Source organism: Sylvia atricapilla, chromosome Z (genome assembly GCF_009819655.1).
Source record: "Sylvia atricapilla isolate bSylAtr1 chromosome Z, bSylAtr1.pri, whole genome shotgun sequence".
NCBI classification, from domain to species: domain Eukaryota; kingdom Metazoa; phylum Chordata; class Aves; order Passeriformes; family Sylviidae; genus Sylvia; species Sylvia atricapilla.
This window is the reverse complement of record NC_089174.1, coordinates 75342043-75367397: the sequence shown is the minus strand read 5'-3', so window position 1 is coordinate 75367397 and position 25355 is coordinate 75342043. Positions and strand designations below refer to the sequence as shown.

General features: G+C 39.4%; 1 protein-coding gene across 3 annotated transcripts in view; it reads left to right on the top strand.

Annotated features, from left to right (window-relative positions):
- The first annotated feature begins 414 nt into the window (after window positions 1-414).
- Window positions 415-25355, top strand: part of ARL15 (ADP ribosylation factor like GTPase 15) — a 224695-nt gene continuing 199754 nt past the window's right edge. Inside the window, exons 1-4 of one of the 3 annotated variants that reach the window (XM_066339049.1) lie at window positions 421-511; window positions 9337-9391; window positions 11289-11379; window positions 11980-12036. In XM_066339049.1, the coding sequence (XP_066195146.1) occupies window positions 11983-12036 (54 nt within the window). In that variant the 5' untranslated portion in view covers window positions 421-511; window positions 9337-9391; window positions 11289-11379; window positions 11980-11982. Of the gene's footprint in view, window positions 512-9336; window positions 9392-11288; window positions 11380-11799; window positions 12037-25355 lie in introns of those variants that run through there. The other 2 variants (XM_066339051.1, XM_066339050.1) reach the window with 2 other exon arrangements.

Sequence of the window (25355 nt, the reverse complement as noted above, 5' to 3'; positions counted from 1 at the left end):
GATGAGGTCACACCAGAGCCTCTTTTTCTCTGGGCTAAACAGTCCCAGCTCCCTCAGGCACTCCTCCCCGCCCTTGTGCTGCGGTCGGTTCTCCATCTCCGCAGCCCCTCCCTGGAGCCCGGTGGGGCGCGGCACACCGGACCCCGCGCCGCTACCCCGCTCCTACGCCTTTAAGGGCGGCCCGGCCGCGCCCCCACGTGTGCGATCAGCTGACGGCGCGTCCCGCCCCCGCCCGCCCCTGCCCCGCTCCCTCCGCCGCGAGGTGCGGGCGGCAGCGCGGCTCTGACAGCGCCGCCGGGGCAGCGCCCGCGCCCCCCGCCCGCCCCCGGCGCGCCCGCCCGGCCCCGAGCGCCCCGCGCCGCCGCCCCGCCGCTGCCCCGCCGCTGCCCCGCCGCCGCCCCGCCGCCGCCCCGCCGGCCCAGCGCCGCTGTCAGCCGGGCGGGCGCCCGCGGCCCCTCCGGAGAGCTCGGCGGCGCGGCGCCCGGCGCCTCCCCGGTACATGGATTACCTGGTAGGTTCCCGGCGGCAGCGGACCGTCGGACATCTCACCGAGCGGCTGGGGCGGCGTCCGCGGCGCGACCGTGTGCGGGGGGCAGCCCGGGGCCGGGGGCAGCCGGGTTCGGCCGCGCTGCCGCGCCCGGCCCGCCGGGCTGTTAACGGGCGATAAAGCGGCCGGGCCCCGCTCATTTGCCCGCTATTAGGTTCCTAAAGCCGTGACCCGGGTCGCTGTTTTTTTCCTAAATGCTGGAGCTTAGGGCATGCTTCAGTGAACTAAATTGCTACCGCCGGCGGGATCAGCCGAGCGCCCGGGCAGCTGGTATTCGGGACTAGTGTTTATGCCTCTTTAATGAATATTGGCTTCATTCGGCTGTGAAAGATCGTATCACGGGCGTGCACCTCAGCTGGGGTCGTGGCTGGTGTTTGCCCTCGCCCGCGCACCGTGGGCGAGCAAAAACCCTGTGGCACTGCTGGCCAGGGAGCAGGGGGCTTTGTTTTAGTATGGTACCTGCTTACCTGGTCTTTTCAGTCTAGCAGTGGGGGGGCGTAGCGAGCACTTCCCATCGCTGCAGTCCTCTTGGCATCCCATTGCTCCAGTCTTGTTGCTTCGAGCCGTGTGCTGTGAGCTGGTGCCCACTCCTTCACCGTGAAGTACTGCGAGGCGTCATCTGGGGCAATGAAGAGCAGGCGTCTTCTGGCCATCCCTGTTCGTTGCTGGTGTCAAGTGCGACCAGGAAGTATTCGGAGTCAGAATCTTGACTCTGTCATTCATACTTTTTCTTACGGGATGCTCACGAGTGTAGGCTTTCAAGAAAGGCACATCAAATGCAACAGAATCTCTGGAAATGCCCTTTCTAATGAACAGAATATTTTCCATTCTGAGATGACAGATGCACGCAGTGTCTGGCTTTTCCTTTACTGGCAGTTAACTAAACCAGAAATGCATTAAAATCATACTTTACTATTCTTGTGTCTATGTAGCTAAGATTTATTTTGGTTTATTAAGCCTCCCCCCCCCCCCAGATGTTTTAGGCTGGCCTTTCTGAATTTGAATACTACAGAGAGACACTACTAAATGAGTCCTGTGTGGCTGAAACAGTAGGCACACTTCTCTTTAAGAACCTGGTTAATGAAATACTGATAATAAACTTGCTGGGCATCAAGTGCAGCCTCATAGCTCCTTGAGAGCCTGGAGCTGTTTCTTAGATTTTTTCCTTTATAAACTTATGTCCAGATGAAACTGGCCATTCTGTACTTTTTGAAATGCTTACATTAACCTTTTTAACTGCTACAGGCTGTTGTGTGGAAGGCCAGCCACTCTGAGAATAATAAATTTAATAAGCCTTGCAAACGGAGAGCATGTTTTTGTATTAACTAAAGGGGGGAGGGGATTAAATAGCTCTACCTTCCTTTTTCTTTTTTTTTTTTTTCCTTTCCCCCCTGAGTCTTATTCTGCAGCTGATCCTTTTTCTCTTTTTTGTTGTGTGGCCTTCTGTGGTGTCAGTTCTAAAAAACCTCAATGATCATGAGGTTCAGGCACCGCTGAAAGTCTGCTTTGACAAAAAAAAAAAAAAAAAAAAAAAAAAAAAGTGAGTTAGGCAACTAGTTGTGTACACCTATTTTCAGCTTGTTGTTACAGTCTGCCCTGGTGTAAAGATGCGCCTACTCTTTAGCTATGCAAGACATGAAGTTACAGTGTGAATGTTAACCTATATCTGTAGAACAATTGTCTAATTTCCATAGCAAAAAGAGGAATTTTGTGGTTTGTGCATGTTAAGAGATTTTGTATTTGTGTATTTATCTTGGATTCTTGCTCATACATGGGCATGAAAACACAAACAGAAGGTCATTTTGCTGTTCCTCATGCTGGGCACCTTTGTTGCAGCCTGCAGGCTGTGAAGTTTTCTCCTCTGCTTGCAGTGTGAGGCAGAGAGCAAAGGATGAAGTATTTCTGCTTGCAATAGTGCTGACACAGAGTATTTGACAGTTTTGGTTATCTGTGGGGCTGAGTGAGGGAGTTTTGTGGAAGGAGGTGAGGACAGATGAGGTCAGGTTTGCAGCATGAACTTAGGAGTCAGTCCATCTCCACAAGGAGTATACCCTCAGCCAGCTCTTCCCAAATTTGCATAGGAAGGTTCTTTTCCTGATTTTAGCTGGATTGGGCCTACATTGATGGAGATGTCTTTTCTCCCTTAAGTAGATCCCAAGAAATACTGAACATCTGAAGCACCTTCTAATATTATCGGGTTATTGTAAGCATTCAAAACCTTCTCAGAGCGAAGTCAGTTGTAGCCAGCTTGGACTATGACCTGAAACTTTTATGGGCAGATACCAGAAATGAGTAGGCCTCCCCTGCACAGAGTGTGATCCTTGATTTATGGCTAATGCCATTTGATAATAAATTGGTACTAAAAGCATCTTCTGTGATGCTCTGGTCTGTTTGTGCAGTTTTATATCGTAGCAGAAACGTAGCACTGGCCTGGTGCCTCTTTTCCTGTTGATATAGTTGTGATGTTAGGAGTAGTGTGGTGGTTTGTGGGGTTTTTTTTTTACTCAACATGGCTAAAGCAAGTCCAACCTCTTGAAAAGAATACATCTTCACTCAGAGGCACTTTTAACTTACACATGTTGTTATTGTGTTTAGTTAACTCCTTAAAAACATACTATGCGAACCCAGCTGCATCAATGTAGACTTGTAGATTTTTGTGGCTACATATTCCAGGGTCCTTCTTCGGCTTCATTCTTGCTACGTTGTGTCTGGATGGGTTTTAGCGTATTCAGAGACTTGTGTTGGTTGGCCTCTGTTCAGTAGGCTTTGCTTAATTTAAGAAGTTATGCCATGATGCATCTTGTGAAAAGCATGGCATGCAACCATTCTTACAGTTTTTGCTTGGAGAACTTGTAAGGAAACAATAAAAATGCTTTGGTTTTTCTTATGTGCTACAACTACAATGCAGATTTTATGCTCCTGAGTAGACTTTCACAATACACTTCTTCAGCGGCATCCTCTGCACTGGATAAAGTTCTTACATGCTTCTGTTTAATGTATTAGGCTGATGTGTGTAGAATTTTTAAAAACTGCTTGAGAGAGTGATGTAGAAATTTGAATGTGTCTCTTCACAAAAGAAAGATGTGATATTGGCTTAAGAGGTTTATAAGAAAAAAATGATAACCTGTTTAATTTTGTATCTTTTAGCATTTTCATTGTGATAGCTTGTCCCTAAATTATATCCCAAGATACTATGTACTGCCTTAGTTGTATATAAAAATATTTCTTGGGCAGGTATTGAATAGCATATTCTGACCTGAAATGGAAGATAACTCTTCTTGAATGATCAACTGCTTCAGCTTTAGTAATTTTTTTTATTTTTTTTTTTTTTGTCCCTTTACTGAGGAGTTTAACAGGAACATAAGTTCTGCAATGTAAAGAGAGTGCACACTCCTATGTGCTAGAATCCTTGCTGCTTTGTTGGGGATTGGTTTCTTTAATTAAAACAAGTTTGGGTGGGTTTTTTCTGTTCTTTGTACACTTGATAGCAGATACAACTTTTACTTCTGTATACATGGACATGAAACCTAAAATTTGGTGATTTTTTGCGTAAACTGAACTAAATTTTCAAATCTTAGATGAATATGTGAATAAGCCTTGAAGTGAGTTAAAAGTGTCTGTTTGGTTTCTGAGCAGTCTTGACCTCACATACTAGACAGAGTTCAGACAAAGTCTTGGTTGGGGAAAGCTGCATATACTAAATTAGTGTTCTTAAAGTGTTAGGGGGAAAAAAAGAGTTTCTGAGCAACTTTCTTGAGCCTCTTAATTTTAAGACCTTTCTTTTAAATAGTTAGACTCTTTATTTTCATTGGACAGGTTAAATTCAGAAAGTGCCAATATGGGATAGATCAAGATCATTTAATGATTCTTGTATATTTCAGATTTTGTCTTCCCATTGCAGTTGCCAGTTCCATTGTTTGGTATTTGCAGGTCATAGGAAATATTTTTTTTCTTATACCACAAATCTATATTATAGATGCATATGTTTGAAGGTAAGAGTTTTACTTCACTGAAACTTTGTAAACCCGTAGATGCTGTCCTTTGAATAAGGAAAAATGGGTAAAGGTTCCTACTAGCAATTCTGAATTTTTCTTCTTTGGCAAATGCATGATTTTGATGCATTGCCTGCAACATGAGCAGCCACAGTCTGTACATAGGGCCATGTCCTCTTACTGTTTGTTTAACGCTCCTCTCATATGAATTCTGTCTTCTGTCATGTAACAAGAAGGATTATTTGGGCTCTATGTTGATTATCTATCAACTATAGCAGCCTTGAAAATTTATACTGTCTGTAGAGCACCATGGCTTTTATTTTATTATCCTTCCTTCAGTTTGAAGTTGATTAGACACAAGGATGAGGAGTCTGACAGTTGTTTCAAAATAAAGATGTAACTGCAGGAAAGAAAACAACAGCTGTAAGGGTGCATGCAACTGTATTTATGTTTGGATCAGATGTGAGTCTTCTAATTGAAGAAGGTAATGCTTATGGTCATAGGTTGGCATTGCAGAGCAATCACAGATGACATGAATTTAATATCTTTCAAATGAAACCAGATGGAAAGATTTACTTCACTAATGGGTTTTTATACCACAGGCCTAGATCAGAGCTAGTGTCTGAAGTATGTAGTAAGAATACTTGGTCTTCAATTCCAGCTCCTGCTATGTACTACCAGACTGTTGCTCTGCAGTGTGCTGCTCCTGAATTCTTCAGTCAGACCTCCAAGCTTAAGGCAACATGGTGATGAATTTCACAAAAGGTTAGAAATGCATGCTTTTAATAAGGGAGAATATCTGCATTTAGGAAGGATAAAATATTCCTTCTAATACCACATGCTGATTAACATTTTTGGCTTGTTGTCAGTATCATCAACTCATGTTTTTTAATACTGCCAGCTTGTGATGTTTATTCTCTTAAACTGAATTCTGAAGTTTTATGATTATGTGAGCATATTAGCTCTCTGTTACTAAAAGAGGCATTTTTATTTAGTTTAAAACCACAAATATGAGCCCAAAAAGCTGTAAAGCCTTACCATAAAAGCCCACAACAGTATTTAAAATCTTGCGCTTCTTTGTGTTTTGGCTCATACTGCTCTGCAGTATGTTGGTTTTGCTGTTTTTCACTGTGTGTGCAGCATAACTCTTTGAAATGCAAACTGACTGTGTGACGATAAAGAAGTCTTTGTGGACATAAGTAGGGTATTTGCAATCTGATAAAAGATGGCTCATCTCATGCCAGAGCTCTTCAGCATACAGAATTTATTTTTTCTCTCCGGCAACCTGGTGAGGTGACTAAATTAATTGCCAACGACTGTGTAAGTTCCTTCTGTCTGGGGAAGAGACACAAAGCAGGAAATGCAGCTGACATGCTCTTACACTAGATACCATCCTGCCCTAGAGCTTTGTTGCTTATAAGAACAAACAGTAGGAAGAGCATGAGTGTTTGATGCTCTGCTGTATGTTTTGGTGGAGCAACAGAAGAAAAATTCGTTCACAGGACCCACATTAGCTTTTGGCATTAGAGAGTCTGAGTAAGCAAGATGGCATCCAAGATCCACTAGGAACTGTTGATATGGGGGAAGTAAGTTTGCAGATTTCTTTTTTTTTTTGTTATGACTTGGAGCTTTTGTATGGGAGAAACATCTGTTTTCCACATTTTATTAGCTTTTACAACAACAATTGCCTAGTCTTCCTTTACATGATTTTGATTCTAATAGAGGTGAAAAACTTAAAAACAATTAAAAATGAAGTAATCATTTTGTGTTCTGTTATACAAATTTTATGAGAAATACAAGTGAGCATTGAGAGCACAGCTCTGGCAGTGAATAAGAGGGAGAAGTGAATGCAGAGATTACAAGGGAATTTCATGTTTGTGTTTAGTTGTATAAACTGCATATGCTTGGAATGGGTTGATGCAGAGACAAATATTAAGAAAGCATATTGAACCTAGTAAAAAAACTAGTACCTTTTTTGGTATTCGTAATAAGACGGCAGATGAAATTCAGCGTTGATGCAGGCAAAGTTGCATATATTTATAGAAGAAGTCACATGGCAGTACAGATGCATGGATAGGCCCTAAAATACCATCAGTGCTTAGGGAAGGGAATGAGGATCCTTCTCTAAAATGTCATCTCAACCCAGACATCTGTCAACAAGTTTAGAGTATTAAGAAGGAAAAAGATGGAAAGATCTCATTTTTGCACTGCCTAAATGTAAGGTTTACTCTTGCCTTACATGCTACATTTCTGGTTGCATCATCTCAGGAAGAATATCTAAAACCCAAAGAAAATACAGAGAAGGATGATATGGTATTTGAAGAAAAGCAGTTGCTTCCATACAAGCAGGGATATAGCCCTTTAGTCTGAAGAAGAGACAACTGACTGGTATGAGGAAGCAACATTCTAGATGTCTTTGAAATCAGAGAGAGAGTAACTAGGCAATAAGCAATTTTTTCCCTTTAGAAGAACTCACTGACTGTTATAATCCAAGAACTGTTTTCATGTGAGTGTAGTTGAATTCTCACTTGTGCAGTAATGCTGGGGAGGTCAAAATGAATGGACCAGGAATTCGTGCACTGTCTTCAAAGACAGGTCCATTGTGGATGGGTATTAACATGATATTCAGATGTGATGGTAGGAAATCCTGAAGTTGTGATTACTGGAACATAGGATAGGTCCATGGGGTATGATTCCCTAGATGTCCTGATGCTTTGCTGTGGACTAAGTACATCCATTATTCCTCCTCACTGAGAGAACAGCTAGAATCAGTTCTGGAACAGAAAATTGAGATATTCTAAGTGGTGTCCAGGAGTACTCTCCAGTGTATTCAGACTTGCATTGACTGCACAGGAGGTGAGACTTTTTAGTTCAGAGGTATTTATGAAGATACTTAATCTACTCCAGGGGCATATAGCTAACAGATTCCTTGTGCTTGGAGGTGCTGCCTTGATGTATGAGGAAAGGTTATTTGCTTTCGGACATCTGTGTTAACAAATTTATGACTTTTTATGTAAGACCCACAACACTGAGTGAACCTGAAACTCCTATAGACATCTTATGTAGAGAGGTGATGCACTTTACAATGAGTTATCTCTTTTCTCAGTGCTTTCTTCTTGCCTAGAAGCTTGCATAATTTCAAGTTTCAGCAAGACTGGAGAAAAGGTCCAGAATTCTTGAAAAATGTCTATGCTGTTCTTGCAGCTATTAATTTTCTGCTGGCTGATCTGCATCTTTCACTGCCTGAGCCACTGCAGTCCTGGAAACAGTCAGGGAAAACTGTTCTACTGAGACTGTTGCCTAAAAGAGAGGAGAGCATTGTTCTCTGGTGCATCCACTTGATTACTTTTTATGATCCAAGTTCTTGGATCTAGTCCTATTTCCTGTTCACATATCATTGCTTTTCCATCAACATGAGGTTTCTTCTCGTCTCTAAACTAAGATTTGTTTTTCTAATGGTTATGTACAAGAAGAGTGGTATTCTAGAAATCCAATTATTCAGCATTAAATAAGAATATGAAAATATTTTGTGTCTTTTGTCCCCAAGAACAGTATTAAAAAGAATTCAAAGAGTTAAAATTAGAAATGTTAATAATGAAATGTGCTAGAGGGCTGTGACATCTTGTGCAGGAAGGGGAGCCTTGGAGTTCCTAGTTGGAGTTCAGTACACAAGGTTAACAAACAGCAGTTCTGGTCAAAGTTCTTGCTACCTTTACTGTAGTGTCATTGTGTGTGCTTTTGGGTACCCACATGTTCCTTAAAACACATAAGCACTGAGAATTTGTTTCAGGTTCTGTACATAAAGGTACCTTAAAACCTGCATATTTTATACACTTGTGTTCCTAATTTTTGCAATTTTATACGCTGAAAAAGATGCAAATAGAAATAGAGACGGAAAAAAATTTGCCTGGAAGATCCAGCAATTGGAAATGATTACTGGATTGTATTACTTCATTATAAATGAGCAGAAGTGTTCCTTGATCTTTGGTGTACTAAAGAAACATATCAGCAGAAAAAACCCTCTAACATCTTCCTTTTCTCATGTTGTTTTCTGTTATTGTGATCTTGGAGTTATATTCAGTGCTGTGATTTATTTAGGATTATGTCACAGTGGGTTGAGGTGAGTATTTCCGCTGGGTTGCAGATTTGGCTGGCTCCTGCAATTCTGTCAGGTGTTGTGCCTTTTGGTTCTTTTCTGAGAACGTGATCAGGATTGCCCTTCCCTTTTGCCCATCAAGGTTGTTGAGGCTAGTGCTTTCAACTCGGTGCTTGCTTTGAAGTCATCCGTTGCAGAACATGCTCTAATTAATCTTTTCAAAATCTACTCTCTTGTAAATATTGTGAGTAGGGATTTAATCTTGTATTTGCCGACAAAACAGATATTATTTAAAACAATGGCTTTGTGAGTTGCAGACTGTGTGCCTGTGTCAGAAATGAATGAGATTTTTTTTTTTTAAACATCAAATACTGAAATTGTTTTTTACTGATATTTGTACTGATAGCTGAATACTTGGAAAAATGGACAAAACAGATGCTTGTTGTGAATTGAATGTTGCACAGCTGCAGGACAGGCATCTAAGTCATTATAAACAAGGCCTAAGTAATTTTTACAAGTGCAATTAAAATAACAAAGTCTTGGGCGAGTAGGAAGGGTAGCCATGAGTTTGCTTTCCACTGGGAGAAATTATTTAATGTTTGTGAGATAACCCTTTGCCTAGGCAGAAGGGGGATTTTGGCAGAGATGAATGCATATATTTTTTGACATATTTGATCTGATGACTCTGTTTTTCACTTTAGATGTGTGAAGGCACTGCTGTGAAGAACTAGTCTTTGTAGAATTGTGTCAAACAAGGTATCTTTCTTTCGTAGTATTTGTAGGTTTTTTACATTATTTTTCTTTTATTTTCATGCTTACCGTGTAAAATCCTTTCAGAAAGCAACAATAAACTGTAAGTAAATTACACGCAAATTTTCCAACAATTGTTTTATTGCCCAATTGTGTGGTCCTAAGTGAGTTGCACAACCAAAGCAATGAAAGATTACAAGTATCAAGAATAAACTCCCCATTGCAGCAGCAGATTATCAGCTATATCTAATTCAGTGGTTGGAGTGATAGTCTGAAGGATAGTGTCATAAAACTTTTAAGTATTTAAATAAATTCCTGTCACTTTTTCAAGGATTAAACTGAAATGCTACTGGGGAGGGAATGTAAATTTTCAGAAGGAAGGATAGGTGAATATAATAGATATTAATAGTAGCATTGGGTTTAATGAATCTTTTTTACCACAATAGAATGTAGTTTATAAGCTTTATCCTGGGTGCTTGAAGAAGGGATTATCTTAATATTTCACTAGGAAATGCATAAGGGAAGCACTCAATTGTACTGTATGTGACAAAATTCATGCCATGTAATAATAGCCTGTGGTTCCAGAACGTTAACAGTAGCAAACCCAACAACAGATGAGTAAGGAAACATGGGATGTAGAGTCCTTTGTTCTAGTGAAGCAGGGATCTACAAGGGCTTGCTGGAGAATTTGAACTACAGATTAGTTCTCTGACTAATGTACGCCCTGAACAAAAATTTTAAAAAGAAAACAATTTATAATGCTGTGCTAGTCTAGGATGAAAGCAAACTGTATGCATGGCGAAGCTATAATGGTTTTCTGCTGTTACATGTTTACTTCTCTTGCAAGCTGAAATAATTATTTACTTTGTATATAAAGTTGTGTCTGGCAGCAACATACATTCTGCCAGGATACTGAAAATGTAAATGTATCACCCCGTGTTTAAGTATGGGCTTAAATTGCCACAGAGCAAGGTTAAACATTAGGAAACTTTCTAGTAGAGAGGGTAATGAAGCACTGGTCTAAATTGCTTGGGGAAGTCATCCATCCCTGGAACCTTTGGAACAAGGTCTGCAAATACTGTCAGGAGGAGTATGGTTTATGACCCCTCCCCACCACTTTGTAACTGCATGATTTCTTGAAGTCAGTTCCTGTTTCTCTGTCACTTTTTTTTTCTTTCTGGGAGAAGCTCAGAGCACAAGAGATAGACTCGGATGTTTGGTCTCAAAGCTGAAAAAAAACCCAACCTCCTAAAATTGAAATAGTCTTTTGCATCAGCATTTCCTTGTCACTAATATCATGCTAGATTACTTCCAGTAAGGAAAGAAAATCAACTGTGCTGTTGAAGTTTATTTTCATGTTTTTGTGCTGTGCTTTTTGACTTTCAGACAGTTCAGTGAAATACTGTTTAAAATTTAGATGTAACAGTTAACAGCAAAAACAAAACGTTGCTACACATTTTTTTTATTACTTAAAATTAATAAGATCTGTTCTTTTGATTTTTTAAAAATCCCAATTCTAATTAAATGAGTATTTCAAATAAGGGTTTTCTTTTTTTATGGAGGGAGGGAAAAATTAGAAAGCAGATGCTGAAAAGGTGTTTTGACTGGTATGTTTGAAGTCTGTATCATCCAGCACTTTATCTTAGATAATGCGTGAACTTGTTAAACATGTAATAAAAATGTTCTACTTGAAGGCTTTAAGTTTTGTCTTTCAAATACCTTGTATAAAGTAATTCCTGAATTACTCTTCTGAGTAAATCATTGTAGGCTTAGTTTATTTTACCTAGTTGTATAGGAAATACGGCAAACATACAGTAGTTTTTACTTTGGTGTTATAGAGCTGAATTTATTTCCTGGCTTTGTTGTGCTAATTAAAGAAGGTGTTTTTCATCTGTTTCATCAGAAATTCGTAGTCCATCCTCAGCCTCTCTGGGTGACTGCAGAAGACATAGAATTGTGGCATCACAGCAGATTGGAAGTTGAGCAAGTCGAGGGTAAAACTTTTTAACATGATTATTCCCAGCTGTAAGAACAGATTGAATAAAATGTTTTATTTTCATGTTCTACTTTGAAAATGAAAATATCAGAAAGATAAAGGAATAAGTCTCCAGAGATTTGCACGCATTAAATTATATGCATTGTTCTGGTATATGGAGGAAGGCAGTTTCAGTGACAGTAAAGGAAGAGAAAAACTAACATATAAACACAACCTCTTTACAGTCCACTAAGAGGCTGAAAAGGAGACCATTAAAATGATTTTTGCAGATTGTTTTAAAATCAGAGTAGATAAAAATGAATGAGACTGAAAGCTTATATGTAAATCATAAATGTTGTGTACAGGCATTTTGGGGATCGTTCGGTAATTTGAGACCTATAATGAAATACTGAACTAGTAAGGTATTGACACCTCTACACTTAGCTGCTTCTGTATGAAAGGTAGTATGTATCTGTATAACATGAATTTGTATGGCATTTTTCTCAGATTGTTTAATACAGCCTTGAAGAAGGTATTTCTTTCAGGGGAGAGGGGAGAGATGGGAAGTAGTTCTTAATAAATAGTGTTCTTGATAATGTCTTTATTTTAATTCCTTTAGACTATGTCTGAATGTATCCAGCTCTCATTTGCTGTTTGTAGAATTGGCATTTACACGGTAAGGCAACATTCTAACTAAGTATTTTATATTAGTGTTAATGCCATTTGAGTGAAAAGAAGTTACTTAAGTTTTTTAGGATTGTGTTTAAGTAATGCAGATAGCAAAAAGGATTTGTCATGCTAGTTTGCATAAAGAGACTACAGTAGATTTTTGTCCTGTCAAAGATTTTCTAAAACCAGAAGAGAAAAAGTATCTTCTACTTTAGTTTAAAAAAGTAAAGAAAAATTCAGCCAACCTCTTGAGGTCTAAGAAAATATAGAATTCATGTGCATCAATTCCTGAGAATTCTTGTGTAATGTGACTGCTGGAGGGTTTATGTACATTTGCCATTAAATATCTATCATGTTTGAGTAATGTCACATATTGACACATGTTAGCTAAACGCACATATTGTAAGTTTTGTCTGGAGAGCCTTAACATTTTGGAAATGCTGTTAAGCTTACCAAACCTTATATAAAAGAAAAAGGAATTTTATCTCAAGTACATGTCCCAAATATGCTCGCATTTTTTTTCTGCTCTCAGTTGTTCTAAGAAAAGATTAGAACAGTTAGATGCATGGGATTTTGTAGAAATTAATTTTAATGAATACATTACAATAATGTAATGTAAACAGTGTAACTTGGTTGCTCAAATCGTGCTTCCTATTCTGGAGCTTTTGATATGGGAATGCTGCTCCTTCTGTTAACACTTTTCAGGAGGAAGCCTGGAACATACCACCTCATATAGTTAAAAGTATGGGCAAGTTTTGAGCAACAGTGATGAGGGCCATGTGCCATCAGTAAATCTTACTTGAGGACAGAATCTCAAACCTTAACATTTTCTTTTGTTCATAGAATTTGCTTCCAGGTAGAGTTTAATATCTGCTTGAGGTTTTTTTCCCGTTATATTTGCCTGCTTTCTGTTTTCAGCATCCATAAGTCTTTTAAATGGTAGAAGAGTCAAAGGCATATTTCCTTACGGTATTTAAATTTCTTAGGAAGACTTTCTGTCTAAAAATTCCTCTGTGATAAGAATATACTATCTTAAGGATCAGAGAGGGTTACAGTCTGAGGTTTCAGTGGCTGCAAGGTACTCAAATGTCTTTAGAAGGCTAGAGTAAGCTGTTCAAAATAATTTGAGGGTATGTCCAAGTACAAATATGTGTGTATTGCAGACCTGGGTATGAGCAGGTAAAATGTACAGAAAAGTACATCCTCTGACAGTAATTGGTTCTGCTTTAGTTTAAAATGGGTCAGGTGTCTGTATACTAGAGTAAGTAGTAGCCCTGCGAAGTTGTGGTGACTGCAGTTACAGTCATAGTTGTATAACTAGTATCTCACTCTGAGCTTTTGGGCAGAAAATACTTAATTTTATCAAATGTTTTAACTTGCAAAATGAAAAGAGCTAGCTTCATTCATGAAAATGCTGAAAGAAATTGATTTCACTGACTGCGGGTACTTAAGGGAGGACAGGGAGGAGGATGATGACTAGGCTTCAGAGTGTCTGGAGATGTAATGTTTTGGCCACACTGTACAGGGCAGGACATATGTTCCATATAAAGTGCATTTGAAGGTTAAAATAGTTCCTTTAGGAAAACGCCAGGTGCAGAGAGTACATAAAAAGATCTGTCATTGGAAAGTGAGTTTCAGGTGATCTGGAGGGTAGATTTGGACAGCTTTGGTATCGTAGTTAACAGAGAGGCCTGCTGAAGTGAGAGCTTTGTAGAAATAGAGTGTGATAGTTTCTGCCTCTGCACCATACCCTGCTTGTGCTTGTAACTGTCACTGGATTTGTTGCTCAGGTGTGTCAGCAGTCTGGCACCTATCAGGTGTTGTGTGCTCCTTACTAATGTCAAGAAGAAATCACAAAACTCCAGTTCATATTTCTCTTCTAATTAATTCCTTGGGTCTTGTGCTTTCTGCTGCATGCTGTTTTGCAGATTCAGTCCATTTTCTGTTTGCTAGGTGACTGATTTTTATCCAAAATCTAAGCAGTCTCTCAGATGCCAGTCCTTAGCAACACCATGTGTTCAGCTTGTGCTGAGTTACTTGGGCACTTCCTGTTCTACATGTCCCCATGGTACAGTGCTGCAAGCAAGGCTCTTAATCCTTTGGACTACAGACATCTCAACTGTCAGTCTGTTATCAAGCTGCTTATCAGTAACACTGTAAAGCACTCATGACATCAACTGTACTACACCATTAAATAGGCTTCCTGTTTTTATGGCACGTACAGGTTATGAGATGGAGGAATAGTTTATATAGTGATCTATGGCAAAACAGCCTGTGCTGCCTTCAGAGAAAACCTACATCTTTGCAAGAATACAGAAGGAGATGTAATGCCTATTTCAGATGAATTGAGTAGATAAGATTACTTTTAAGTTTATACCCTTGAAGGGAGGAGAAGTAAAACAGAGGTGGTTAATATAAAAACTAAAGATATTTGTAGGGATCTGAAACTGATAGATGTTTCCTTCTAAAAGAAAAACATTATTGTAAAATCATTTGAAGTCTTTTGGGATTAAGAACTCAACCAACCAATGAAAATAAAAATCAACATATTTCACATAGCTAGTAGCTTCTCTCAGAAGTACCAGTTTTTCAAGTACATGTTTCTGCTTCTTCCACCATGGTGTCTGCATCAGATGTGTCAATTGGATGTGTGGGAACAGGCAGATAAATTTGTGAATCTGTGTAACTGTGGAGACTGTAAGCGTGTGGCAGCTTGTAACAAAGGTTATAATTTATTTCCTTTCTGTTCCTGATTGAAATTTCTTAACCAGGTAAAGTTCCTATTAAAATAATGATGGAGAATTCTACCTACATAAACCTCAGAGGGAAAATAGTCCAAATCTTTTTTTTTTTCTTGTAAAACAGTTTTTATGATAGGACACTTGTCACCTTTATACCTGTTTAGGACTCTGTCTTGGAAACAGTGTGCCTGACTGTGTGCTTACACATATACTCTGTACCACTCTGATACTCTGTACTACCCCTTGAGACTTCTTTTATCTATTTGCGTATAATGTTAAGCTTTTTTCAACAGAGATAATCAGGCATTCTTTCTGTCCCCAACCTTTAAATGTGACTGCAGGAAAATACAAAATGTAATTTTCACATCACTTGTTGTTTTGGATAGAAAAACAAGGACAGAAGCCTCTACAGGGGTGAGAACCATGCAAAAATACCCAAGGAGACCTAGTGGAAGCGTGGTCTTTTACTGATGTATATTAGAAGGAAAAATACTGGAAAATGCATTTTCCTGTTTCAGAAAATCAGAAAGTAAGTTTTTCTTGGTTTCAAAATATGACATCAGTAGGTGAATAATTTTGTTTCAAAGCAGCACAAGGATAACAAAAAGCTCCCTGTAGCTCTTTCTACTTTCAAATGCTGGGTGTGGCTAAAGTGTTGCACTGTGGCAACATTGCATCAATGTTAGCATCTTCTTCCTGAAAATCATGAGTAACTGATATTTTAGTTTTAGTAACGTCTTGCTTGAATTTGTGCAATGAGAAGTGAAATAAATGACGCATTTTTACGGCTTTGCTTGCTATAATTTGTATATAATAAGTAATGATGCAAATGTGCTTTTAGTTTTCTGGTTTACTTTGGACTTACTTACATTTGTCTTTGTTTATAATTATAAATTCACGTCTTGAAATGGCTTGACTGGAATCAGCTGTTGTGCTAAGGAATATGTCTGCTGTTAGAACAAAACAGAAATAACATTTACGCAAGAAATGGTGGAGAGAAAGCTCTTAAAAGAAGAGAAACCAACTCAGCCAACTATTAAAGGCAGCCATGAAATAGGAGGTAATCATGGGAAACATGTCTGGGAGGTTCCTGGAGCCAGTCTGTAACTCAGAGTGTGGAAAGCTTCCTATGAGACTCTTCCCCTCTCTCACATGGTTTCCCATTGGAAAATACTAAGTTAAAGTAATAACAGTGTTCATATAGCATATCCTGTCTACTCCTCCCTTTCCTATGTCGTGTCCTTGACATGAACAGCAAAACAAAAGCAAAAAAGTAAAGCAGGAAAAAGTCCTTTTATGTGTTACCCTTGGGGAAATGTGGATAATTCCATTCACAGTCACTGCTGATATTATGTGGATAGACTGTTGGAAAGGAAAGGTCTAAATGTTTTAACTTCCAGCCTTAAATAAAAGGTTCTTGCTATCACCCCAGTCTTGGCAGTGACTTGCATTGGGTGGGACTGTGCCTGCTTTGTTGTTGCAAACCTGTAGTCAAACTACTTTAACCATACTGGTTGTGGTTTGTGTTGGTAGTGACCTAAACAGCAGAAAGAGGGGCAGACTGTCCTGATGCATGTGTGCACATGAATGTTTCATACATTGTGAGTTTTGTACTATGGGCTGAGACTCTCCTTTCTACTTTAACTGAAGTAAAGGAATAGTTGTAACATTTTTTAAGTGAGGAAAGTAAAGATAGGTGAAGGGGGAGAACATCAAGGCTAGGCCAGAAGTGTGGATCAGAATAGAGTTCTCTTCCCTGTCTCTCCACAGAATTAGTTGGTTAAAGTGAACTGGGCTGACATTGCTGAGAATCTCTCTCTCCTTGTGGCCAAAGCTCATGGTACCTGCTCAGAGATCTCAGCAGCCTGGTGCAGTCAATGCTGCTGCAACAGCATTGCTTCCCTGGGCTTCTCAGTGATACGCACTGGGTTTCGAGCTCTTTGAGAACCCCTGACAATCAGTAATTGATTTCACTTGGAAAGGTATGGTTTGCCAAATTAGTCTGTTAATTTTTGTCAGAATCTCCATTGGACAAACTTAAAAGTTGGAATTGAGCCTTCTCCTGGGCTAAGGGGTTATGAATACAGGTTTTGTTCCATCTGATTTGTCTCTGCTGTCCATGGCTCCTTCCTGCTCTAGAGAGCAACAGTGTTGTTCCACAGGCCATTAGCTTTAAGGACAAGAGGAAAAGCCCAGATCATCATTACAGATGTCTCCAGTCTTTTCTGTTCAGAAAGGGGCTGTTCAATTTTCATTTATCAAAGCTGTGGGGTTAGTTATCCTGTACATAAGTGCTCTTTTTCTTCTGCCCTTTGGAAGTGAGGATTCCTAATCCTCACTTTTGGTGCCTGTCCAGAAAACAGTTGTGTAATATGTTGTCAAGATGTTGTATTTTGCCTTCATGTCTTCCATATGGAAAATAAGCTACGATTGTTAGGCTCAGTTGATGCAGGGGGTGATGGTATAAGCATGGAATTTTTCTGATGGCCTTTGCTGAGCATCCTTTTATGGTGCATCCTTTTAATTAAAGCAGCCTCTTTAATTATAAAAATATAAAATATTTATTTTAATTGAATATAGTAGGTTTAAAATGTAATTTGTAAATACAGTGCAAAGTAAAAATATTCAAAATTCTGACAATCTCCTATGTAAAAGCTGACCAGTTTGAAATCTGAGGTGCCCTGAGATTGTGGACTTTGGAAGATAGTAGGTGAACATGTTGATTTTGTGGCAAATTGCAGATCTGTTATGTCACTGTATCATTTGAATGATTGAGAGGGTGAAAAACTAGAAGTGGCTTTTCACTACAAGTGAAAGTGAGTTTTTTCTCACTTCTGTAATACAGCGTTTGGGACCATGCATAGCAATGAGATACGCAAAAAAATAAATTGATATGTAAGGATTCCTGACTGGCCAATTCTAAGTTGTGATGAAGAGCAAGCTCTATTATTATGTGATAATAGAAGCAAGCTCTATTATTATGTGACCTGTGATTATGGTCAAAGTTGCATGCCCTGCTGTCTGTGCTCATGCAATCACATCCTCTACACCTGTACAGTTGGATAAATAAGAATCTAATAGGTGATCTGCAAGTGGAAATAGGGAACAATAGTAAAATGTATCACTCATAATACTTTGCATGTAGCTGCAGGTTTTTTTAATTGTTCTGGTTTGTTTAGTCATAGTCTTGCCAAAAACCTGTTTTCAAGTATGAGTTGTAAAGTATTTGTTGTTAGCCTATATTTGCCTTTAATAGCAATTGGACAACCACAGAGCACTAGAAATTATGCTTGCAGAATAATTGTGTCTTTCACAAGATGCCATATTACAGCAGAAGTGGGAAAAGTTTGTTTTGCTGGTCCTAAACTTTTGTTCCATGAGCTTGAAGTTGTCTGTTTGTCTTAGAGAAGATTGCTTTTTCCTGTGAACATGCATGCACTATGTCCTGAGGGCATCAATGATAAGTTACTATTATGATTGCTACTGTAAATAGTTCAACTCTGTTTTCTGAAGACATCCTGTGTTTGTTTAAGAATAGGTATCTGTTAAGGGAAGAAGTCATATAAGTGGATAGTAGATTAAAAAGAAGTAAGTGCATCGAATGCCACAAAATTTAATCTGTTCATGAGTTAGCTTTTTTTTTTTTTTTGGTGGAAAGACACTTCTAATTCTTACCATTGCTATATGTCTATCCACTGTGTTTTTAGTTGTCTTCTAACCTGAAAATGTTTGTCTAGGTGTTGAAGTGAGTTTTCAAAATGGTTTGCTGAATATTTGTTGCTACAGCTTCTTTATAATTATAGTCTGCTGTCTTCAAAGTAGTTTAAGATTGTATTCATGTGTAATTAAATCCATAAATGCTTTTGGAAAGGCTGTTCTACAGCATCCTTTAAAGCGTTTTAAAGTAAATAGTGCTTTTAGATCTGCCTTCTATTACAGTGTTTGTATTTTGATCAGCTTGATTATATTGCACACAAATCATAAAGCTAGTTAAATTTTGTCATATGGAGACCTTTGAGTGCCCTTGCATTTTTATGGCAACGATTAATATAGTACAGAACTATGTTGAATTTTTACTGGGTTTATATTGCTGGGTATTATATTATACAAGAATAGAAAACAACAGTGTTTAATAGATGCCATAAATTCATTCTATGGTTCCACTGCTATGACTATATATACTTAAATTTCAAAAGGAAGCATTTAAGTAAGTAAGTGTTATTAGGATCTCAAATGCCTTTTTGGCAATAAACTTCTAGGAAATGTAAAAATTTGAGAGGTGCTGTAAGAATATCTTTTGTCAGGGAAAGCAAAGGCAGCATACAGCTATGATGTGGCATGCTGTAACCAAGATTTTAAAATTCTGTTTCTGGTGGTGTCACAATTGCCTCTGTCAACACAGGCACAAATCTGGTACCTCTCTTTCCAGTAATGTTTGTCCCAAGGCTCCCCAAACTTACAACTTGATTTTTTTAGCTTTATTTACTGCTACCAGTGAATGCTCTAGACCTAGCTTGTTTCACTCAATCCTTCTGGTATCTTCAAGACCTCACAAACACAAATTATTTGTCATGCAATTATTTTATTACGAAATGTCCTGTGTTGGAAGGGACCTTGCAAGGATCATTGAGGCAAACTTCTGGTGCTGCACAGAAAAACCCAAAAGATCCTGGTATGTGCATTGTCAAAATGTTTCTTGATTCATATACTGGGACCTTTACACATTACAGAAAAATAAGATTGGTGGATCTCTAGATCCAATCCCACAGAGCTTCTCATCTGAAAGAGGTTTTTTTTTTAAATTACAGTAAGGAAAGCAGCAACAAATGGAATGAAATGTTTCAATTTCTCCTCCAAATCAAAGTGTCATTTAAGAGGGGGAGACACAAGTCTGCTGTATGTTTCCTGGGCTTCCAACAGGATGCAGGTTTTGCAGACAGAACAGAGACTAGCTGCTCAGTAGAATTTTCCAAACTTCGTTTTAGCCTTGGGCACATGCTGACACCATGTTGAACAGATCCATAACCTTCCCAGTGGCTTCTTTTTCAAAACAAAGCAATATGTTTCCATGCCATAACAGTGACTTTTACAAGGGCATGTAGTGATAGGACAAGGCTTTGAACTGAAAGAGGACAAATTTAGGTTAGATATTAGGGAGAAATTATTTGCTGTAAAGATGGTGAGGCACTGGTACAAGTTGCCCTGAGAAGATGTGGATGTCCCATCCCTGGAAGTATTCAAGGATAGGTTGGATGGGGATGCATTGAGCAACCTGGTCTAGTGAAAGATCTCCTCAACATTAATAACTATTGCATCTCAGGCAGAAAAACCATAAGCCATCTTTTTTGCTTATCCTTGCCTTAGATTCCATTAATAATGGATTTTTTAAAACCACTTTTTACACTGTAATGTAGTCAGACAACATACACTTTACCCTAATGGAAGATAATTATTTGTACCCCAATTCTAAAAGTGCACATGTTTCCAAAACATGTGAGATTTTGTTTCTTAACCAGGCCTGTGTTGTATTAGTGTTGTCTTGGAGATCTGCTTACTTCATTTTTTTGTCATCTTGGATTGAGTGGAAGACATTCCAGTGCAATACTCTGGAATATACTTGTGTAAGTAATAACCCTTCTGTCCAGGGTCAGCTGGGGGCCCAACAGAGGTCGATACTCTGCTCCATCCAGTCTCTGCTGTGACAAGCAAGCTACAGGCAGACAGGGATAACCACAAACACCTCAGTGTATTTGGAAACCACGCAAGATCTTGCCAAGTGCACTTCTTGTCTGTGTGTGGAAAAAGAGGTGGGATTTGTTGTGAAGTTGAATCTTTATAGGCAGAAGATCTGGAACCATGAGGGGAAAGTGAAGCAAATGTGTTGACTAAGACTTGACAAAGATTCCTGGTTACTGACATCAGGATTTGTGTTTCACATGCTTTTGCCTTGCTCTTCATAAGAGTTGTGTGTTGTTTTTTCCTCTGCTTAAATTTATTAGCCATGGAAGAGAATGAATCTACTAACAGCAGATTGGGTCATATTGTGGGGTGTTGGAAGGAAGTAACTCTTAGTTTCAGTGGTTCTAAAATGCTTTTCACTGTGCCATCTCACTTGACTTTGAACAAGCAGATGACTCTGAAAGGGATCAAGTCTGGAAATACACATACTAGATGAAAAAGCAATGGCCACAGTAAGTGAGAACCCCAAATACTGGACCTCAGCCTTGCAAGAAAGAATAATATAGGGACCATAAAATAGAGTTTTAAATCCAAATAACCCATAAATTATAAGGTCAAATGTATATTTAGAAAGAAAAAGAAAAAAAGAAAAAAAAAAGAAGACAACCAGCCAACCAAAATACCAACCCAAACCAACTAGAAAACCCAAAAAACAACTACTGTGGAGTAAACTAAGCTGAACTGAGGCTCTAGGACTATTGGATAATCAGCAAGAAAGCCACAATAAAAGAAACTGTTGTTTTAGGCATGTTTTGTGCTGAGCCTGTAATGTAACATTAATCAATCTTTTATAAGCTATCACTCTCCAATAATAATTTAGTGGTTGATAAATCAGCTCTAAATGGAGAACATCAATAAAGCTCTTAGTAAGTAGAAAATCTGAATGTATTTGGAAATGCCGGTGGAACTCTTTCTCATGAAGGTTTTATTATTCTGCATGCTTGTATTCCCAAATCTCACAGATGGTAGCTCAACTTTCAGACTTCCGAATGAGACACAATCTATTTTGTTTCTCAGAATGCTAAACTGAGGTGTAAAATGTAAAGAATTTACTGATACTCCAGAGCAAGTTCTAGGCAAGATCTTGTGGTCCTTGTGGAATCACAGTGCATGCCTTGGGTGATTGGTGTCTGGGTGTTTGAATACTTATATAAGCCTTCTGCTCTTTTTATCATTGAAATTTGGACATAGTTACAAAAAAATATTTTGTGGTTGTAAATTTGTTTGCAAATTCTAGCATGGGATTCAAAAAAGAGGGATTTTGTGCCTTCTTTTGTGAGAGTTAAGGATTTTCTCTTTTAAAATTGTCTAGTGTGGGAAGCTCTTTCCTGAGGAATGAAGATGTTAGTAATCTGCTCAAGTTCTTGAATAATATTGCAAAGAATGCCATTTAATTTCATATTGTCACTTCTCTGTCCTCCTCTGACTTCTTTCAAGCTTTCTTTACAAGGCTGCTTTATGAGATACGTGTACCAGGTAAGCTGGCATTTTTTTCTCTCAGCATCTGATTCTAATGATGTAACAGTTTTCCCCCATAGATGTTAACTGTGATATTGTGTGTGACCAGGGTTCAAAAATTTCTGGTTTTGATTCCCTGTTCCCCTCATTGCTAGAATATTTTTGTTTAAAAATCTGCTTGTGTTATATTTCAGTATGTGAACTGTCTCCTTTCTGTAACAACTGCTGCAGAGAAGGACTTCGTAAGGAATACCTTTTCTTAGGGAAAAGGTATTCAGTGGTGGACTGAAAAGAAATTGTAAAAGTGGTATATAATTTTTTTATTGTTATATACTCAGTATGTTGAACTATCGCAGCTCTCTGTCACTGTTTAGGCACTGGACACTGCTCCATTCCTTAGCTCTTAAACTGACTTAAGTGACTTTCTGTTGGCTTTGTCTGTGTTTTGTACTGAAAACTGACTCCTTATTTAAAGAATAGGCTTTGAGTCTTGGTGGGGCTTTCCAAGATTAATTTGGGATATAAAGAAACCCCTTTCTGTAAAGGTATTTTTAACACTTGTTTTCGTTTTGACAAGGTTGAAATACATTTTAGAAGGGCTTAGTAGAGTTAAGTGTTTTATAGACAGATGACTTAGTGGATTTATGTGTTGTTGATACAAGACTTCATGGTACAGATTGGTGGAGTATAAGAAGACTCAGAAACAGGGAGTCTCCCTTAATGCACAAATGTTTCTGTTTTTCGTGTTCACATGATAATGTCATAACAAATAGAGCTGAAAGGAGTGAGCATCATCCAATTAATTCCTGGCTCAGAAGCACGATGAACTATCACCAAACCAGTTCTGACCAGACTGCTTCTCTAAAAAACCCACATTAGGTCCTAAAATCTATTCCAACAAACTCTTCCTGAGCTCAACTAACCCCACTTTCTACACACTTTTTTTCTAAGATCTAGCCTAAATTTCCTGTTACTCTTTCTTGCTTCAGTTGAAACTTTTTAGCACAAGGTTACATGGAGCTTTGAGCAACCTGGTCTAGTGGAAGCTGGCCCTGCCCATGGGGAGGGAGGTTGGAATTAGATGATCTTAATGGTCTCTTGCAACTTAAACCATTCTATCACTCTTTGTGTTACAGACAGCAAAAAGGTGCACTCTTGCTGTGTTTAAAAACTGCCTGGATGGCCAGGCCCAGAGAGTGATGGTGAGTGGAGTTACACCCAGCTGGTGGCCGGCCATGGGTGGGCCTCCCCAGGGCTCAGTGCTGCGGGCACTACTGTTTAATATCTTTATCAATGGTGTGGATGAGGGAATCAAGTGCATTCTCAGTTTGCAGATGACACCAGGCTGAGTGGAGTGTCGATCTGCTGGAGCACAGGCAGGCTCTGCAGAGGGATGTGGACAGGCTGGATCATGGGCTGAGGCCAGTGGTGTGAGGATCAACAAGGGCCAGGGCTGGGTCCTGCCCTTGGCTCACAACAGCCCCAGGCAGGGCCACAGGCTGGGACAGAGGGGCTGGAAAGGACCTGGGGGTGCTGGTGACAGTGACTGAACATGAGCCAGGCTGTGCCCAGGGGGCCAAGAAGGCCAATGGCATCCTGGCCTGGGTCAGCAATGGTGTGGGCAGCAGGAGCAGGGCAGGGATTGTCCCCCTGTGCTGGGCACTGCTGAGGCCACACCTCGAGTGCTGTGTCCAGCTCTGGGCCCTCACTGCAAGACAGACACTGAGGGGCTGGAGAGAGTCCAGAGAAGGGCAATGGAGCTGGGGAAGGGTCTGGAGCAGCAGTGCTGTGAGGAGCAGCTGAGGGAGCTGGGGGTGTTTGTCCTGCAGAAAGGGAGGCTCAGGGGAGACCTTGTCACTCTCCACACCTCCCTGAAAGGAGGCTATGGCTGGTGGGGGTGGGGGGTGGAGGTCAGCCTCTTCTCTGCTAACAAGGAATGTGGTAAGAAGAAATGATCTCAAGCTGTACCAGGGGAAGTTTAGAGTGGCTATTAGGAAAATGTGTTCCTAATATCCACTATTTGTCCTTAATATCCACTATCAAAGTTCCACCACAGGCGGAGTGACCAATCTTTGGAGCAGGCTTCCCAGGCAAGTGGCTGATTCACCAACCGTTGGGGTACTTCAAAGATGTGTAGATGTGGCACTAAAGAACATGTTTTAGTAGTGGACTTGGCTGTGCTGGGTTAACACTTGGACTTAAAGATCATAAAATCCTTCTCTAACCTTAATGGTTTTAAGATTCTTTTCTATATATAATAGAAACTTTGAACGAAAAAACCCATTTCAAAATGGGTCCATCATTGGATGGTATTTGGTTTACAAGGAATATGACTTGCTATGCCACTAGATTTCAGTCCTTAATTACTTGCATTTAATAGAATTGTAAAAAGGCTTGTGTTGGCGTCACTGAAACTGCGGGAGAGATAAAAGCTCTCCAATATTTAGTGTTTGAGAATTAAAGCATTACTTTATTCTGGCCAGAATGTTGTTCTGGCCAGGATGTGCGAAAGAAACAATTTAATCCCCACATTGCCTGGGTTGTGCAGAGAAAAGCATTCAATCACACATAATTTTTACTGGATTTTTCACATACTTACACAGTCAAAAGCCTAAGAAATTCATTGGTTCAGTGTTCCTTGGTCTCAAGTTACACAGTTCTTAATATTTGGTTTCCTACTGGTTATTGATCCCTTCACCTTCGATGTTAATTAGGTTTTCATTGTTTGTTTTTTTACCTATCTTTTCCCAGATCAGGAGTCTCCAGCCATGCCAGGGTGATGTTTGGAGTTGATGTTCGTTAGTGGTCCTTATCTTTTGTGTATCTTCTGTGTTACTCCTGGTCTGCTGAGATGTTAATGTCATCAGGCCTCAAGTGGTGAAACAGTCTTTTGAAAGGAAGCTTAAAGTCCTTTACCCTGGGCAAAGATGAACAAAACCCCTGACTAAAGTTATATAAAAAAATTGAAACTTGGTATAATTTCAAACAGTACGTGGAAGGAACCTTACAGATCATCCAGTTCCAATGGCCTTTCCATGGGCAGAGACACTTTCCACTATCCCATGTTGCTCAAAGCCCCAGCCTGGCTGTGAAGACTTCCAGGGATGGGGCATTCACAGCTTCTCTGGGCAATCTGTGCCAGTGTCTCACCACCCCCACGGTAAACTCTTCCTAATATGTAACTGAACCTCTTCTCTTTTAGTTTAAAGCCACTGTCCCTCATCACTCTCCCTCTTATTTATGTATTTATATTTATTATTTATATTATTAATTTATTTTCAGTTTAGTATTTAGTTTGATTATTTTTTTATTATTACAGACTGAAAAATTCCAGTGAAGCTGTTTACTATGATTTTTTACAGAGAGAACCTGTTCTATTTGTGATTTA